General features: G+C 59.3%; 1 protein-coding gene across 3 annotated transcripts in view; it reads right to left on the reverse strand.

The window, feature by feature from the left end:
- Positions 1-16,065, reverse strand: part of KCNC4 (potassium voltage-gated channel subfamily C member 4) — a 21,526-nt gene extending 5,461 nt beyond the window's left edge. For 2 of the 3 annotated variants that reach the window (XM_040626930.1, XM_040626931.1), the window contains exons 1-3: positions 15,308-16,065; positions 3,885-4,821; positions 1,972-2,175 (exon numbers count right to left, since the gene is read on the reverse strand). In XM_040626930.1, the coding sequence (XP_040482864.1) occupies positions 1,972-2,175; positions 3,885-4,821; positions 15,308-15,985 (1,819 nt within the window). In that variant the 5' untranslated portion in view covers positions 15,986-16,065. Of the gene's footprint in view, positions 1-1,969; positions 2,176-3,884; positions 4,822-15,307 lie in introns of all 3 variants that reach the window. The other variant, XM_040626929.1, reaches the window with a different exon arrangement.
- Positions 16,066-16,378: the final 313 nt, after the last annotated feature.

The following is a 16,378-nucleotide window of genomic DNA, read 5'->3' on the forward strand; positions in this document are numbered from 1 at the left end:
GCACGGGGAAAGTTGCCGAGTGCTTACTGGGAGTTTGGCGATGCTAATTGCCACACTTGCTTAGCAGGGCCTGTTTCCCAGCAACCCACCTGTTCCTTCTCGAAGGTCACTCTAATTGGCTGAGCTACATGCTTGTTGCCAAGAAGCAGTGTGGAGGCATCTTGAAAATAAAACAGCCGGGCCACACAAGCACCCAGGGGGATCTGGCGCTGCGAGCGATCCAGGCGCTCCGGCCCATGCACGCACACGTGCAACTACTGCCCTGGGCGTGTGACCCACTCCCCAGGGGGCCTCACGGTCCCTTCTGACTCGCACCCTCACAGCCTCTTCCCCCACACTGCTGCTGGGCCCCTCACAATACCGCCGTGAAAACGGGGGTGCTTGGCACTCCACTCAAGCCCTACATGGGAGGTGGGGTCCCCCCTGCCCCCCATTCTGGGCCGTCACTTAGCGTGCTCCAGCCAAAGCAGGGTCGGAGCCAGGACACAGCAGAAGCCGCCACCTATTTGTGATGAGGGCCAGGAGGGACCGGCACACCCAGAGCCCAAGGACTGGGGCACGCAGAGAATGGGGTGATCAGAGGGACACAGGAGAAGGTGTGAGTGGTCTGAGTACCTTCCGTCTGCATCCCTGTAGCTGGGGCCCCTGGCCATCTCCTTGCAGCTGCCGGATGGCTGCACCCGCTGCCACCACCCTACAGGACATATGCCCCCCAGAGTGGGACACACCCCTCTCAGGGCCTGCGTAGGGTCGGGGTGCCCTGGGGATCCCGTGGGGGTAGGGGCTGGGAAGGTGCCCTGCAGGCTGCATGGGATGGGCAGGCCAGGGGACATCCTTGGGGGGGACAGAGCCATCACAGGCTAATCTTGTAGCAGCCACTACCCCACCTCACTCAACCCTGACTTGGTCTGGAGTTTGGGGATAGCAAGAAATTTGGTAGGGGGCGGGGGGGGGCGGGTGGTGGGTGGAGGCGGATTTAGCTAAAAGAGGGCAGGTTAAGAAGTGGCCCGAGAACCCAGGGACAAGCTTTTTTTTGGGGGGGGGGGTTCAAGGTTTATCCTGGAACTAGGTATTTAGGCAGGTTACGTCACAGGGACAGGGCACGAAAGACAAAAAACGGTTGAGGAAGCGGACAGGAACACCTGCTCTTGAGAGGCCTGTTCTCAGCCACTACTGGCCCTCAACCATCCTCTGCCCCCCTTTCTGCAGGTAAGGAATCCCCAGCTCCAGCTTCTGCTCGGCTCCTGCACAGCTTGGGGGCTGCTGATGGAACTTCAGCCTTCCCTTACCGGAGAGAAGAGGCTACGTCCCTGAACCCTCCGAATCCTTCAAAGCAACTTCAGAGGGACACGTATTCCCTGCCGACCCCTGCCCCCAGCCCACCTCCTGGTCACCTCGGCCTCAAGAGGCCTGCCGAGCTGGGTTAGCCCCTCCTGGGCTCCTGAACCCTCGTGCAGGATGGAGGGGGTAGGACCCGTGCTAGGTTCTCCAAGACCTCACGGCAGCCACTCGTTCTCACCCTGACTCCTGAATGTTGTTGGCCTCTCTGGGGACTACTTACTTGGGAAGTCGTTGTGTGTCAGGGAGGTCTAGGGAAAGTGTGGCCGTGACCCCGCGGAGCCAGGCCTCAAGCTCGAGGCAGGAACCAGAGGGAGAGGTGGTGATCGAATGGAGGGCAAAGGCAGAGGGTCCTGACTGGGTACCCCCTTACCCTCTAGCGCTTGTCTTCCCCGTGGACATCTGGGGTGGGGGGCGCTGGGCTCTGTGTACCTCCGGGGGATGCCCAAGGCCTTTCTAATCCAGGGACCGGGAGATCAGGGTACCCATCTTAAAAGTGGGGGCACGTCCAAGGCAGAGGAGATGGTGGCCAAGGAGGCCTCAGGGGAGGAGGGGACCTCAAGTTTTGCGGGGGACACTGGGGAGACTCAGCTCCCTGGGGGCTCTCCACCTGCCCGGCCTGGGGAGCCATACCTTTCCGGACACTACCATCGGCACAGGCATAGTCCCCGGTGCTGAGCAGGAAGCAGGCAGCTGCCTTCTTGTTTTTGTCTCGGGGGCCAGAGCGTCGCAGGGCCCGGCGCTCCTCGGGGGTGGGGACAGAGGCCAGGGGCTGGGTGAGGCCAGCTCCCTCCTCGTCTGACAGCACCGCATTGGCATCGCCGTTCTGCTTGGAGTCTAAAGGGGGCAGACAGAAAGGAGGCGGTGTGAGGGCTGCCCAGGCCTTCCTCATGGGCTCGCCTGGGGTCTCCAATCCCAGACCTAGAGGGTCACTTCTCCGACCCAAGGGGGCCTGGCATCTCCCCGGGAGGGCCAGGGGGCGGGGGGCAGGAGGCCCTGCTTCCCTCTCAGCCTTGGCCTAGCGTCTTTCCGGGGACACAGTTACCCTGAGCAGAGGTCCCTGAAATCTGTCCGCTGCAGGCTCTTAGCCCCGGCCCCCTGCCTCCGTCAGGCAGCACTGGGGAGGACGGGGGGCGGCACTCGGCTCTGGAGAGGAGCCCGCTCGGTCTGAAGGCAGTGGCCTCGGCATTGGCCGGGAGTGCCCTGACCATGGCCAAGCAGTTAGGGTCAGGCTGAGGCTTAGCTGATGGGGCCGTGGTGAGTGTGGCTTGAGGAGCCCGTGCTGGGGCTTGTCCATTCCGATACCAGGTTTCCCTCTAAGCTCTGAACGGGCCTCGGGGTACAGGTGACTCCCCGGGGCACCGGCTGGGAGATTTACATTCAGGGATCAGGGAAGGGGGTACCACTTTGGTGGGGGAGTAGGGGGGAGCATGAAGGTGCTGTTCCATCAAGGTCTCTGGTAGACCCAGGTCCCCCAAATGACCCCAGGGAGTGAGTAGCCCCAGCATGTACCCTGGGCACCCACCAACAGGCCAGGTGAGGGTCTTGAGTCAGGCACCCCCCCCCCGGAGGAGAGTCCCACTTTGTCCCCAGAGCTTGGCCAGAAGCTGCCAACCCCAGCTCCCAGATGGTCTGGCATCCAAGGGATCCCCCAGACTAGGAACCTCTGACTTCTCTCGGGAGTCCACCCCACACCTAACTCTCAGGTTCCCACTCTCCAACCTAACTCCAAGTTGCTGTGGGTGAAGCTGATTTCCTTTCCCATCTCTTGACTCGGGTGGAAGCAAGCTTTCCAGGGGTGGCCTTTCACATTCCTTGAAGAACGGGATCAGGCCCTCAGGCCCTCGCCCTCCAGGATGCAGATGCAATTTCTTGCACCCTTCCTTTCCCCCTGCCCAACCCTGTCTGGGCTGTTCCCTCTCGGTTCCCTCCCATCCCACGTTAAACCCGGAGCCCAGGACTCAATCTAGCTTGTGCTGAACAGAAGGCAGCCTCCCACTGCTGTTACGTTATCACATTTATTAGGCCAAGAGACATCAGACTCCAGTGTTTGGAAAGAAATGATTCATGCGTTGATGCACCTTGGGAGAACAGCTGCCTTGCTCTCTAGCTAATAACGACAATGCCTGATGCTTGTAAAGTGGTTTTTACTTCTCAAAGTACTCTCATATCTGTCATTTGTTTGTGTCTCATCAAAGTCCTGGGAATAGGAGAGCATTCCCATTTGCCAGGTGAGGATCAGAGAGGGTAAGTGACTGGCTTCAAGTCACACAGCACAGTGGCCAAGGTGGTACTGGAATTCACTGCCCATCACAGCCCAAATTGGATGGGACGCTCACTCCACAAACCCTGACGTTCAGAAAGCTCCTGGAAAACCAGAAGACAAAGATTTGGCCTCAATACTTTGCACTCTTCAAGGCACATCTCATACTCAGGGAAGCCCGGAGTAGTAAAGCAAACCCCAAATTGCAAGGGCTGAGGTTCATCTGGGGACTCCCTGGGCCACTGGGGGAGAGGTGGCTTTCCTTCCCAACCCCCAATCTCACCTGCCCGTTTCCTCTCAACCATACCCTCTTCTGGGGCAGGGGGGCTGGTATCACTGTAGGTGCTGTCCCGGGGCGAGGTCTCCTCCGACTTGCAGTAAATGGGTGACTCAAGCTGGGGCGGCCGGGGCACGTGCTTCTTTCTTTTCTTAGGCAGCTTCTGCTTGGCCATGGCCAGGGAGTAGTACATGCCGAAGTTGTTGACGATGACGGGCACGGGCATGGCGATGGTGAGCACGCCAGCCAGGGCACACAGCGCCCCCACCAGCATGCCTGACCAGGTCTTGGGGTACATGTCCCCATAGCCCAGCGTCGTCATGGTGACCACCGCCCACCAGAAGCCAATGGGGATGTTCTTGAAGTCGGTGTGGTCGTTGCCCCGCGGGTCGGAGGGCCTGGCGCCGATGCGCTCGGCGTAGTAGATCATGGTGGCGAAGATGAGCACCCCCAGCGCCAGGAAGATGACGAGCAGCAGGAACTCGTTGGTGCTGGCGCGGAGCGTGTGGCCCAGCACGCGCAGCCCCACGAAGTGGCGCGTGAGCTTGAAGATGCGCAGGATCCGCACGAAACGCACCACGCGCAGGAAGCCCAGCACGTCTCGGGCCGCCTTGGACGACAGGCCGCTCAGCCCCACCTCCAGGTAGAAGGGCAGGATGGCCACGAAGTCGATGATGTTGAGCAGGTTCTTGACGAAGTCCAGCGTGTCGGGGCAGCACACGATGCGCACCAGGAACTCCAGCGTGAACCACAGCACGCACACCCCCTCGATGTAGGTCAGGATGGGCTCTGTCTCCACCTCCCGCCGGAAGTGCACGCTGGTGGTGTTCCCCACCCGGTGGATCTCGGTCACGTTGCGGTCAATGTTGAAGGCCTCATGGGTCTCCAGGCAGAAGGTGGTGATGGAGACCAGGATGAAGAAGAGAGAGGCGAAGGCCACCACCTGCGGGCGAAGAGGAGAGCGGGGCGGCTGTCAGGGCCGGGTGGGCGCCCTCCTGTGCGTGGAGGGTGGGGCAGGGGTCACCGGGCACTTGTTAGGCGGCGAGAGGCAGGATTAAGGTACACAGTCAGGGGCTGGAACTCCCTCCTCAGGGGGTCTTTATCCATCTGCTTGCGGGTTGTAGGGCAGTAGTTCCCAATCTTTGTCCCCCTGCACAGAAGATAGAGACCGCTCCCGGCTGGAAGCCACTGGACAGGGACCTATGGCTGACTGGCCCCGCCCCCCGGCCGGCCCCGCCCCTGGCCGGCCCCGCCCCCTGCCTGGCTCCAAACACCGGCAGTCCTGTCGTGCCTTAAAGCTTCCCAAACTGTAACGGGTATGTATCGATCATCTGGGAATCTTGTCAAAATGTGATTCTGATTCAGGAGGCTGAGGGCAGGGCCTGTGATTCTGCATTTCTAACAAACTCTCAGGTGAGGCTGCTGGTCCACACACTGCACTTGGAGTAACTAGGCTTTAAGACAGTGGTCCTCAAAGCCAGGCCCCAGGCCAGCAGCTGCATTGCTTGGGAACTAGTGAGAAACGCAAATTCTCGGCCCCCGTGTAAACCTCCTGAATGAGAAATACTGGAGGTAGGGCCCATAATCTGTTTTAACAAACCTTCCAGGTAATTCTGATGCATGCTAAGTTTTGAGGTCCGCTGCATTAAGGGATATGCCCAGAGACAGGGGGCTGGAGGGAATGACCCTGGGCCTCTTTCTGCCAGCTGAGTCTTTAAGCTCCAGCCATGACACCCCCCCTCCTCAAGCCCCAAGTCCCAGCCCCTCTCCCCCACCTCTCAGTTTAGAACGTCCCAGCCAACTGCCCAGAGAGTGAGAAGTGTCTGAAGAAAGACAGCATGCTCCACGGCAGGAGACAGGGGGAGTCTGCCTAGAATAACCACCCCTTCCCTTCCCCACAACTGACATTTCCTGGGACACTGAGCTCCAACAAAAAAATAAACCGCACCCACTGGGATCAGAGTGTAGCAGCGGCTGGTCCAGACTGGGCTCTCAGCTAGCCTGATGACAGCAGCGCTCGGCAGAGGTTGAAGTGTCCAATCATTATGAATGGAGAGGAAATGCATGTGTAATAACACCAATTACGGAGCCTTCATCTGTTATTCACCACTGTCAGGGTACCTGTTGCCGAGCTCTACGCCCCCTGCGGCTGGCGGGCGCAGCACGTGGGGATGGGCTTCCTCCCCGAGCAGAGGGCTGCGCTTCAAACAGGTGCAGGAGGAAGGACTGTAGCCCCACGACCACTTGGCAGCCCCGACGCCTGCCCCACCCTGATTTCCATCTGACTCTGGCATTGCCTCCTGTCTAATGGTGCCTCTCGGACATGCCTTGCTCCCCAAGGGTCTGCGCTGGGAGGGAGAAAAGGCACACCTTGCTCTTACTACAGCCGAACACCAATGGAGAATACAAGGGGAGCTGGGAAAATGAAGAAGCAGCCCCTCCGGGGCTTCTGAAGCAGGAGCGAGTCTGAGGAGCGAACTTGGGAATGAACATCCATTAGCTGTCTATTCTGTCCTGGCACGGCTGGGCACTTGGTACGCGTTACGGCCTTCAGTCCTCCTCGAGACCCTGTGAGGTAAGCCTCATTGTTTCGCTTTACAGATGGGGAACTGAGCATCAGAGAGGTTCTGTGCTCGCCTGAGGCCACACAGCCTGGAAGGGGTGGAAACCAGACTTGAACTCAGCACGGTTTAACTTCAGAGGCTGTCCTCCCTTTACACCACACTGTCTTCCCCACCCCCCAGGCAGGATCAATTCACAGACCCAGGAAAGTCTTCTCTGAACCGTCAGCAGAGCCCCCAGCCAGCTCCCTGATGACGGTTATTTCACCCTTGGGGATGTGTACCTTTGGCTTAAGACAGACACGCATCACACGCTAAGATATCTTATTTACACTTGAACATGGATGGGTAGGTCAGATATAGAGAGGAAGGAGAAGGGAGGTGGCAGACCACAGGTAACACTTTCCCTCCTTGAACAACTTTGCCTGGAGCTTCTCCTGTCTCTGTTCTCCTGTGAAGGTAAATTTCAAGTTCCTTTTCTGACCTCATTTTACTTCCTTGAGAAATGGGCTAGCAAGGCAATACGGACTGATGTGGACCTTAGGCAAATGGCTCCAGCCTGCGGGCTCTCCATGGCCATCCAGAGACGAATTGGTGGAGGCACCCATCCGGTAGACGCGGGGATGCTGGGAACCCAGAGTCCTGGCACTGCCCCCCCATCCCCAGAAGCAGAGGGGGTTGGGGTAAGGGGTGGGGACAGCATATCCCAGCTCTGCCAGGAAGCATGGGAAGCAGGAGCTCGCTCTCTCCGAGGAAAAGTTAGCCAGGAGAGTTGGCCCACCTGGGAGCCGAGCGCGAAGTTAATTAGTGATTTGGAAAAACAAGTTCAGGAAGAGCTGCCAAGGGGCTGAGCAGAGGGCACGGAGAGCGGGGGAAGGGAGGGTGGGCCGTGTGCCTGGCCACCTTCTCACCCACAGGGCCCAGATGCCTTCCTCCCTGCCACCCCAGATTGCTTCCGAGCCACCCCTCCTGCGTTAGGGGACAACTCCCTGAATTCCTGCAGTGTTCACTCACTTTCGCTGTGAGTGTTTTTAAAACACAGAGCTGTTGGATTTACTTTACTGCTCACCTCCGCCCTCCCAGAAGATGGGGCAGGGAAAGGGTAGCCACCCATGGGTGCCCATTTCTCAGGGGCGCCGGACACACGAGAGGGCAAATGACTCGCTCAAGATCAAACTGAGGCCAGGTCTCCTGCCTCTCAGCTCACAGTTCCTTCCCCTCTAACCAAACAAGTGGGGACAGCCCACCCCTCCTTGGTGACCCCTTCGCGTGACCTCTCCAGGCCTGGCAGCCAGGCCAGGCAGGCCCCAGAAAGCCCTCCCTCACCGAGGAGACAGACCTGAGGCCGAGCTGGGACAGATGCAGGCATCTGGGTTCTGGCACGTTGCCCCAGGTGGGTCCCTTCGGGGCCCCAGTTATTCCTTTCTCCCCTAAGTTATTCCCAAACCGAATGATTTCGTAAGCGGTGGTCCTAAGCAAGCACGATCAAGGTCCTTCACCAGGCCTTCCCCTCTGGCGGTCTGACACTGCTTTTTTTCTCCCACTCTCTTGACTGAGGGCTTCTGGGGACAAAAAAGGGCCAAGGAAGGAGGTGGGGGCTGCAAAATCACCCCCTTTAGGCATCAAGGCCTAGAGCCAGAGCCTTCTGAGCAGCCCTTTCGAGGCCACCCTCTAGAGCTGGCAGGGCACGCCTGCACCCCCTGCCTATCGCTGAGCAGAGAGCGAGCGCGAAGAGCTAAGGAGCCCTGGGGTCCGACGGCCTAGGTCCCTCACCCTGGCCCGGCCCCTCACCGGGTAAATGGTGCGCTTCGTACCTGTCTCTCGCTACAGAACGGGGACAGCACTAGTGCCCACCGGGGGGCGTTACTGTGGGACGAAATGAGCTTCTAATGGCAAGTGTCTGGCACGCAGTACGGGCTCAGTAAACAGTGACAGAGCCCACGAGGTGTGGGGGCCTCCACAGACCCCCCGCACGCAGCTTCTGAAAGCTGAGTTGGTTCTGGAGCCAGAAAAATCCCCCAATCCTCGCTCTTTAGAAGCAAAGGGTCTCAGCAGCTCAGCCCTTTCTGCTGTTTTACAACCAAAGAAACTGAGGCCCAGGGGAGAGCGACCTGCCCTGGTTCCCGTGGTGGAAGTGGTCAGTTCTTTCTACAGCCTGAGGACGCAGGGCGTAGATTCTGCCGAAAGACAAAGCTGCCCAAGGGAAAGCTGCTGGTGTGAACTGGTCTGGCCACCAGCTACTCTCTCCCTGCCAGAAGGCTGCAGGAGGGATCTCACCACCCTGGACAGGAGGCTCCTAACCTCTGTACAGGAAAGCGCTGTTTCTTCGAGCTTCCTGCTCCCCCCTGGGCCCCCACATTGGCTGGCACCGTATCCTCCTGGGGACCCGCCGGTCGGGAGACCCAGGTGTTTTAGCTGGTGGGGTCAGCCCCGTTAGCAGCCTCCTTCATTGAGCTCATTCTGCGATAGTCACTGATGGAAATCTAAAGTCCCACACTTCTGGGTCCAAGTTGGGCTCTGCTACCCACTGCCCGAGAGACCTTAGGCAAAGTTCTTAACCTCTCTGAGCCTTGAGATCTTTGCCCATAAAATGGAAACCGAGTGCCTACCACGTGCCAAACACTGTTCGGGGTGCTGGGGAACAGCAGGAAACAGAACAAACACCCCTGCCCCTTAGGCCTTACATTCGAGTAGCAGGGAAGTGTCAACAAATTAGTGAACTATATTGTATGTCAGATGCTGTAAGTGAGGAAGAAAAATAAAGAGGAAAGGGGGTAAGGCGTATGAGGGTGAGGGAAGTATTTCCAGTCGGGTGATGAGGCAAGGCCTCGGCCAAGGCGACATCAAAGCAGAGACCTGAAGGAGTGAGGGAGTGAGTTATGCGAAAATCCAGAGGAGAGCTCAAGAGGCAGAGGGGACAGGCAGTGCAAAGGCCCTGAGGCTACGGTGTGCTTGATACGTTAGGGGATGAGAACAGTGCCCACCTGATGAGGTTGTTTCGAGGATTAAAAGAAATGATATTTGTAAGACTCAGCACAGAGCCTCGAGTGTCTCCAGAATCTGGCACAGGCTGGGTCGGGGGGGGGGTAGGGGGGAGGTGACAGACACCAGTCATTGGGAACTGAATACAATCAGCGGGGGCAGGGGAGGGGAGCCCAAGGAGAAAGGGCCAAGGAGACAGATGGACAGATAAACATAAGAAGACTCATGCCCAAAACCTATATTAAGGATGAAGTGTAGGAGAAGAGAAATTTGAGAACACAGCCAAAGACACTTGCAGAGGAAGATCTGTGGGGATGGGATGAGGAGCTGAGGCTTCCGGGGAAGCAAGATCCTGGTGCCCAGGCAGCGCTGTAAAGGGAGCAGGCAGCCCTGGGGGCTCGGAAGCAGGAAAAGAGAGAGAGTCTGCCAGGCAAGGCATCTCTCGGCTGCTCCCGGGCTCCTGAATGAGGGCCTGCACTACAGGGCCAGCCTAGGGACCCCTGCTCCTCTCCCTTCACAGGCTCCCCTAGGAGCAGACCCTGGCCCTGGGACGTCCCATCCTGTTCCAGGGGCCAGAGCCAGCCTTTACCCATGCCCACCTCCTGCCAAGCCAGCACGTGGGGCTTCTCAGGGCCTCTGGGGTGCCGAGACCTGAGGAGTCCGGCCCCAGAAGGAATTCGGTCCAGCCCAGGTCACTGGCCAAGAACTTACCCAGCCAAACGCAGTTCTTGGCTATTGCCTATCCATGGTCTCTGCTGTCCTATCTCCGCCCAGGCTGGTCCCCTAGCCAGGAAATGTGCCCCTTCCCTAATTCTGCATGGTTAAGCGCTACCCACATTGAAAATGTATTTATTTATATATTTATTTATAGCCTGCCTCCTTCTAAAATTATTTAAGGGAGCTAAGTCATTATCCTGCAGGGCCTATCCAGCTTAACTTCTGTTTCCTCGTGGAAGCTTCCCTGCCTGCCAACCCTCTCCCCCGCCTCGCCTCACCTCACCTAGGGCTGGGATTTATCGCTTTCTCGTCTCACCTCCTATTGGACTTTATTTTTTTAAGACTCCTGTGGCTTCTCTCATGACCTTTCTTGTATTATTATTACTATTCCTTGTCACCTAATTTCCCTCAGCTGCCACCGACTCCACCTGACCTAGCTCTCTTCAGGAACAGGGACCATGGCTGACTCACCCTTATATTTATAGGGCCCAGCTTGACGTCTGGCATGTAGTAAGTACTCAATAAATGTTTTCTGAATGACTGGGGCCAAGGTGACTGCCTGCTTCCTCTCCTGGTGCTGGGGAGCCTGTCACGAGGAGACACGGCCTGCCCCGACCAACTGAGGCTAGAGGTGAGAGGTATGGCCAGCAATATCTCCAGGTACGTGGGCTCTCAGACTCCATGGCTTTCCAGGGTGGGCCAAGGCCACTGCCTGATGGAGCCCCCTGCCAGGGGCTGGGTCACCATCACCCAGCCTGAAAAAAAAAAAAAAAAACCTAGCAGGGAGCTGGGCCAGAGATTGTGGTAGGCTGGCTGCCCGGCAACAAGGACGGCATGAGCGCCCTGGTGTCCGGCAGGCCAGGCCAGCACCGTCCACGGGTGGACGCCAGGGGCCTGGGGACTCCCCGTGCCCGAGGCCCAACTGCCTGGCTCTGTTCTGCCTGCTCTTCCCCCATCTCCCCAAAATAGCCCCAGTTTATTTTAGCCCCTCCCCCACTTTACACCCCACCCCAAATGGTGACAAACAGAAACACCTCATTATCCGGAGACAAGATGTTCAGAGGCAAATGTTGGTCTGTTCAGAACAAAAAAGAAACACAAAACAAGCCCAGCAGGAGATGGGGAGGCTGCCTCAGGGCAGCTCGGGGAGAGGCCTGCAGGTTTGGCCGGACACCCCTCCTGCTCCTGGGAAGGCGCGTGCTGGCACTCCCTTCCGGGTGGCCTGGGGAAGACGGGGCACCTAGCCTCCCAGGCTCGGCTTCCTGGCTCTCCCTAGCCCAGCGGCTTTGGGACCAGAGGGTCCCGCCCACCGACCGGCTAGTCCCAGGCAATGCCCGGGCCAGAGAAGCGGGGCGCCTTCAGAAGGGATGGGCAGAAACAGAACTCTGCATTTCTTTCCAAGAAGGCCTCCATTTCATTCCTCGGCCTGGGCTGGGGGACACCTAGTCCCCTCTGGTAACTAAGTCCCCTCTCTTTTTGTTAAAGTCCCACAGTGAGGAAAACACAGACAGCAAGCTCAGAGGCAAGCAATTCCAAGGAGTGAGGGGATGGGAGCTTTAGTCTGGAGGGAGAAGTGAGGGGACGGATGAGAGGAGAGCGGAAGGCCCCCTGGGGGGCCCCGGGAAGTCAGAGGCCCTTCTGCAGGTGGGTACAAACATGGACATGGGTTCACGAGATCTGGGTTTGGAGCCCAGTTCTACCACCAGCTGTGTGAGCTTGGGCAAGCCCCTCTGGGCCTCAGTTTCCCTCACTGTGGACTGAGGTAAATGGTCCCTGCCTCACATAGGCCAGATGCTAGAGCAAAGCCGAGGTGACACGCAGTGCGTGCTTCATCCAGGTGAAAACCCGGCTCCAGCTGCCTCCCTGGGGCCACAGGGATCCTTGGGGTCACATCCTCTCCTCAGAAGGGAAACATGGGAAAACTAACCCGGGTAGGGATTTAGCCAAAGGAGAATGACTATCCCTCTCAACTGGGCTGAGAACCGAGCTGCAGCCAGTCTCACTCCTGGGCCTATTCTACAGCTCCCAATACTGCCCCAAACCCCGCTGGTCCCCCTCAGTCTGGGAAGCCACCCCGGCTGCGGCTGAGCCTGGGACGATGGGCACTGGGCAGGTGGGGACAGGACCCAGGTTGTGCCTGCTCCCAGGTCAGGCCGCAGAAACGGAACCACAGCAGTGGCAACCATGGGCCCGGCCAAGCTGAGGGGAGCAGGGGTGAGCACCCCGGCCGGCCTAGAGCCTGCCTGTTCGGGAATGGCTCCGCAGGCCAGGCCAGGAGCTAGGCGACAGGCTCGACCATCAGCTCAGTTCACTTTCCCTTTGTATCTGTTTTGCTGCTGTCATAACGCACTGCTCAGATGACCAGCTGCAGTGTGCAGAGAGACGCCTGGGGCGGAGCACTGCTCTTCCACGCTCCTGGCCTTCAGTGAACGCTCCAGGCCTGTGGCCGAGGCTGCAGGCCCCGAGTAGGGGAGTATGCACACTGCCCCAGGGGCCGGTGCTGGAGGGGCCGTGGTATGGGCCTGGGGGCCACAGAGTAGGGAGGGCACAGCCCCAGAACCCCTACACCTCAGGCCTGGAGGGGTAACAGAGTCAACGTCCCTTCTGATGTCCCCATCTGCCTCGGGGTTTTGATGTCACCCACGGGAGGTACAGAACCTCAGAACACTTTCCAGGCCAGGATAAGAAACAAGCCACCTGTCCACCTCAAGAGCAGCCAGGGTCGGTGGAAAGAACATGTCGCAGTCCGAGGAGCAGGGGTGGGACTCAGGGCATGCCACCATTGGGCCGTGTCATCTCAGGCAGGAACGTTACCCTCTCGCTGCCCCAGGCCATGAAACCGGGAGGATATCTCCACTCTGAGATTAATGGGAGGACTAGCGCTTAATGCAAAGTACAGTTACTCACAGTTATTAAATTCTTTAGACAATGTATTCCCACTTGTCTGTCCCAAGAACAGCTGAAGCGAAGGGCTAACCTCTGTCCTGTGCTCCCCAGCAGGAGGTAAGTCCTCTTTTGCGACAAGTGCCATCAAGCTCTACATAGCTGTTCACATCGGTATTCACAACCAGAAAGTTGCAAATGAGGGAAGGTGTCCTCCTGCTCTCTTGTTACTTAAGTGTGTCTGACGACATTTAACACCTCGGACACCTGCTTTCTTCATTGCTTCAATATGAAGAATTGACCCTGCCTGGTCCCAGACTCCTGACCGCAACTGGAATGCGCTGGCTGATGGGATTCCCTATTTGACGGGATTCCCTATCAAAAGGGCAAGTATCTGGGACTTCGGAAGGAACTGAAGGGGCCAGCCTGGCTCTGAGCTTACTCAGAGAGCCCCCTGGCTGCCCCCTCCCCGGGGTTTGTGGAGCGGAACATAAACTCATGGATGGCACAGTCCCTTGGAATCCAAAAAGAGAAGAACCAGAGAAGGTGAAAAGTCCCCCAGAGATCCCAGAACACTCAGAAATAGGACCTAGCTCTCCCTAACCAACTCAGCTCGTTCCTGCCTCCCTGGCTTGTCCCCCTTCCCCATGTCTATGAAGCCAAATCTACCACCTCCCCCCGCCCCCAACTTGGAAAGAACCTGAATTATCCACACTCGTCGCTCTCCCCTAGCACACATAGCCTCGAGGTGACACGAGCAGGGTCAGTGAAGTGCATGAGAAGCCCTCAGAACTCACAGCAGACCCAGGCCAGAGCATGACCGGGCCCTCACCTTCTGAGCCAACCTCGGGACTGTAGGAGAAGAAACAAAGGCAGCTGGCCCCTGCTTCACTCTCAGTCCTGAGAAAGTTCTCTACCCCTCCAGGGGCTGCCCCGGGGATCCCTGCAGGCCCAGCCTGATAGCCTCGGGCCACGGAGACCTCTGTTCCTCCCAGGCTGGAGCTGCCTTGACACCAGCCTGGCCCGCCCTGCAGCCNGGAACTTTTCCTTCCATGACTAGGTTGAGGCCCAGCCCAGGAGGTGCTGGGGAGGGTGACACGGCTCTGAGACTCATTAACAGGACAACTTGGGATGCCAGAGGTGAGGACCAGCTTCCACAGCAGAAGGCGGTCCCCAGACCCAGTACGTGTTGCTCTTTCCTGTGTCCCAGACAGACCCCAGCCAGGCTTCAGGCTGCCAACTGTGAAGCCAGACTCCAGCCCCCAGGGCTTTCTGTTTAAATAATCTAAAGCCATCCTTCAGGGATTTTTTCTTTTTTAAAGCTGTCCATGCATATCTCCACCCCTCTACCCCCTTTCACCTAAGGGGCTTGGGAGAAACTGGACTGACCTGGGGAGGGGGTGGTAGGAAGGGACTAGACCTTGCCTAGATCAACCTGTGCCACCCCCCTCCCCCCCATATACCCGTTTCAAGCAGCAACCTGAACCAGGGCTTTCTGGGAAAGCCAATCTATGCCGCAGCAGGAAGAAAAGAAGTGGCAACAAATCTGGGATCATCGCAGGCAGCCTGTGGCTGGCCGCTGACCGCGGGAGACTGCAGCGCCCAGAACATTAGGCCCTTCCTGTCGAACAGAAGCCAGGCCATCCCAGGTGACCAGGAAGCCTTAGGGCCATGGCATGGGGCAGACATCTTGACTTATCTCCCTGAAGGAAGGGGTCTCCAGAGACCTGGAGGAGAGGCCTGGGTTCTGGTCCCAGCTCTGCCACGGGCTGAAGCCGGTGTCCCCCCTCCACAAAACTCCGGCATACGGAGCCACCCGAGCGGTTGCATGGAAGGAGCTAGCAGAGCGGCCTGTCACAGAGTAGGCGCCCCACACACCCAGTTTTCTTCCCCCAGGCACTGCCTGCCTCAGGCAGGCAGCCTAATTCCAGCTCTCTAGGAGGCTGGCCCTGTGGAGGAGTGGGGGATAAATGAAGAAAGGCAGCCTGCGCACCAAGAAGGGGGTGGAAGAGCTCGGCGAAGGGTACCCCACTCCTTCGGAGGGGATGCGGCAAAGCAGGCAGATGGGACGAGGGCCAAGTAGTAAGTCAAGGCGTGCAGGAGAGAGGGTGTGTGTTGGGGGCGGAAGGGGGGGTGAGTCCCCCGGGGGCCCAGGGAAGCCGGAGGGAATTGGGAGGGAGGCAGAGGCAAGGTAAATCAGTCTCTGCCCGCTCCTGCCCGCCCCTCTCCCCACCGCCCCCGGTCCCCTTGCACACCCGAGAGGAGACCCAGGCTCCTGCCACTCACCCTGGCCGCCCGGGAGGAGTAGGGATCCTCGAAGAGCGCCCACATGCGGGGCTGCCAGCCACGGCAGCCCCCGGACCCGGCGCCGGGGCCCGCACCTCCCTCGTGGGGCCCCAGGCGCTGCAGGGCCAGCTCCCGCTCCTCGTCGCCGGCCTCGTCGCCCGTCCCCGCGCCACCGCCGCCTCCGTCCGGGCTCTCGAAGATATCGAGCGCCTCTTCGGCGTCGCGGTGCTGGCGGTAGGTCATCCAGCAGCAGGGCTCCACATCGGTCTCGTCGATGCCCCAGAAGGTGAGCTCCTCCTCGAAGAGCGGCCCGCACACGTCGGCGGGGCAGTGCAGCTTGCCCGTGCGGTAGTAGTTGAGCACGTAAGCGAAGACGCCCGGGTGCCGGTCGAAGAAGAACTCGCAGCTCCCGCCGCCGCTGCTGCCGCTGCTGCCTGCACCGCCGCCATCGGACTCGGGCCGGCCCCCGCCGTCGGGATCGGCCAGCCAGGCGAGGCGGGTGCCCGGTAGGGTGCGCAGGGTGCTGCGGTAGGTCTCATGTCGCGTGCCGCCCACGTTGATGATGATCTTCTCCGACGCCTCGCCCTTGGCCATCTCCTCCTTCAGACATGTTTTGGACGGAGGCTTGTTCCCCGACTTGCGCCCACGGTAGGAGGAGACACACACCGAGCTGATCATAAGAAGCGCTGCGGGGCTTCGGCTTGGGGCGGCCGCTGCCCTCCAAACACCCTTCCCGAGGAGGCAGCGTCAGACGGGGGAGGGGGAGGAGGCGAGGAGGAGGCAGGAGGCGGCGGCGGCCCCCTCTGCGGCTTGGCCCTGCCCCTGCCTCCCCCCCGGGGCGCGGAGCAGGAGGAGTTGGGTTTCTCGGGTGCACAGGTGGTTGGGGTTTGGGCAGGCAGCTCCGGCGAGGGAGGCAGGGAGGGAAAAGGCGAGCCGAGGACCCAGGCGAGGGGTCCGGGGAGGCGCGGGCAAACACACACCTCTCCGGCTAGGACTGGACACTCAGACGCTCGGGCTCTGGACACGCCCCCCCCTTCACCCCTAAAAGGCGAGTTAGCGCACAGTCCAGGC

Source organism: Ursus maritimus, unplaced genomic scaffold (genome assembly GCF_017311325.1).
Source record: "Ursus maritimus isolate PB19 unplaced genomic scaffold, ASM1731132v1 scaffold_12, whole genome shotgun sequence".
In the NCBI taxonomy this organism is placed as follows: domain Eukaryota; kingdom Metazoa; phylum Chordata; class Mammalia; order Carnivora; family Ursidae; genus Ursus; species Ursus maritimus.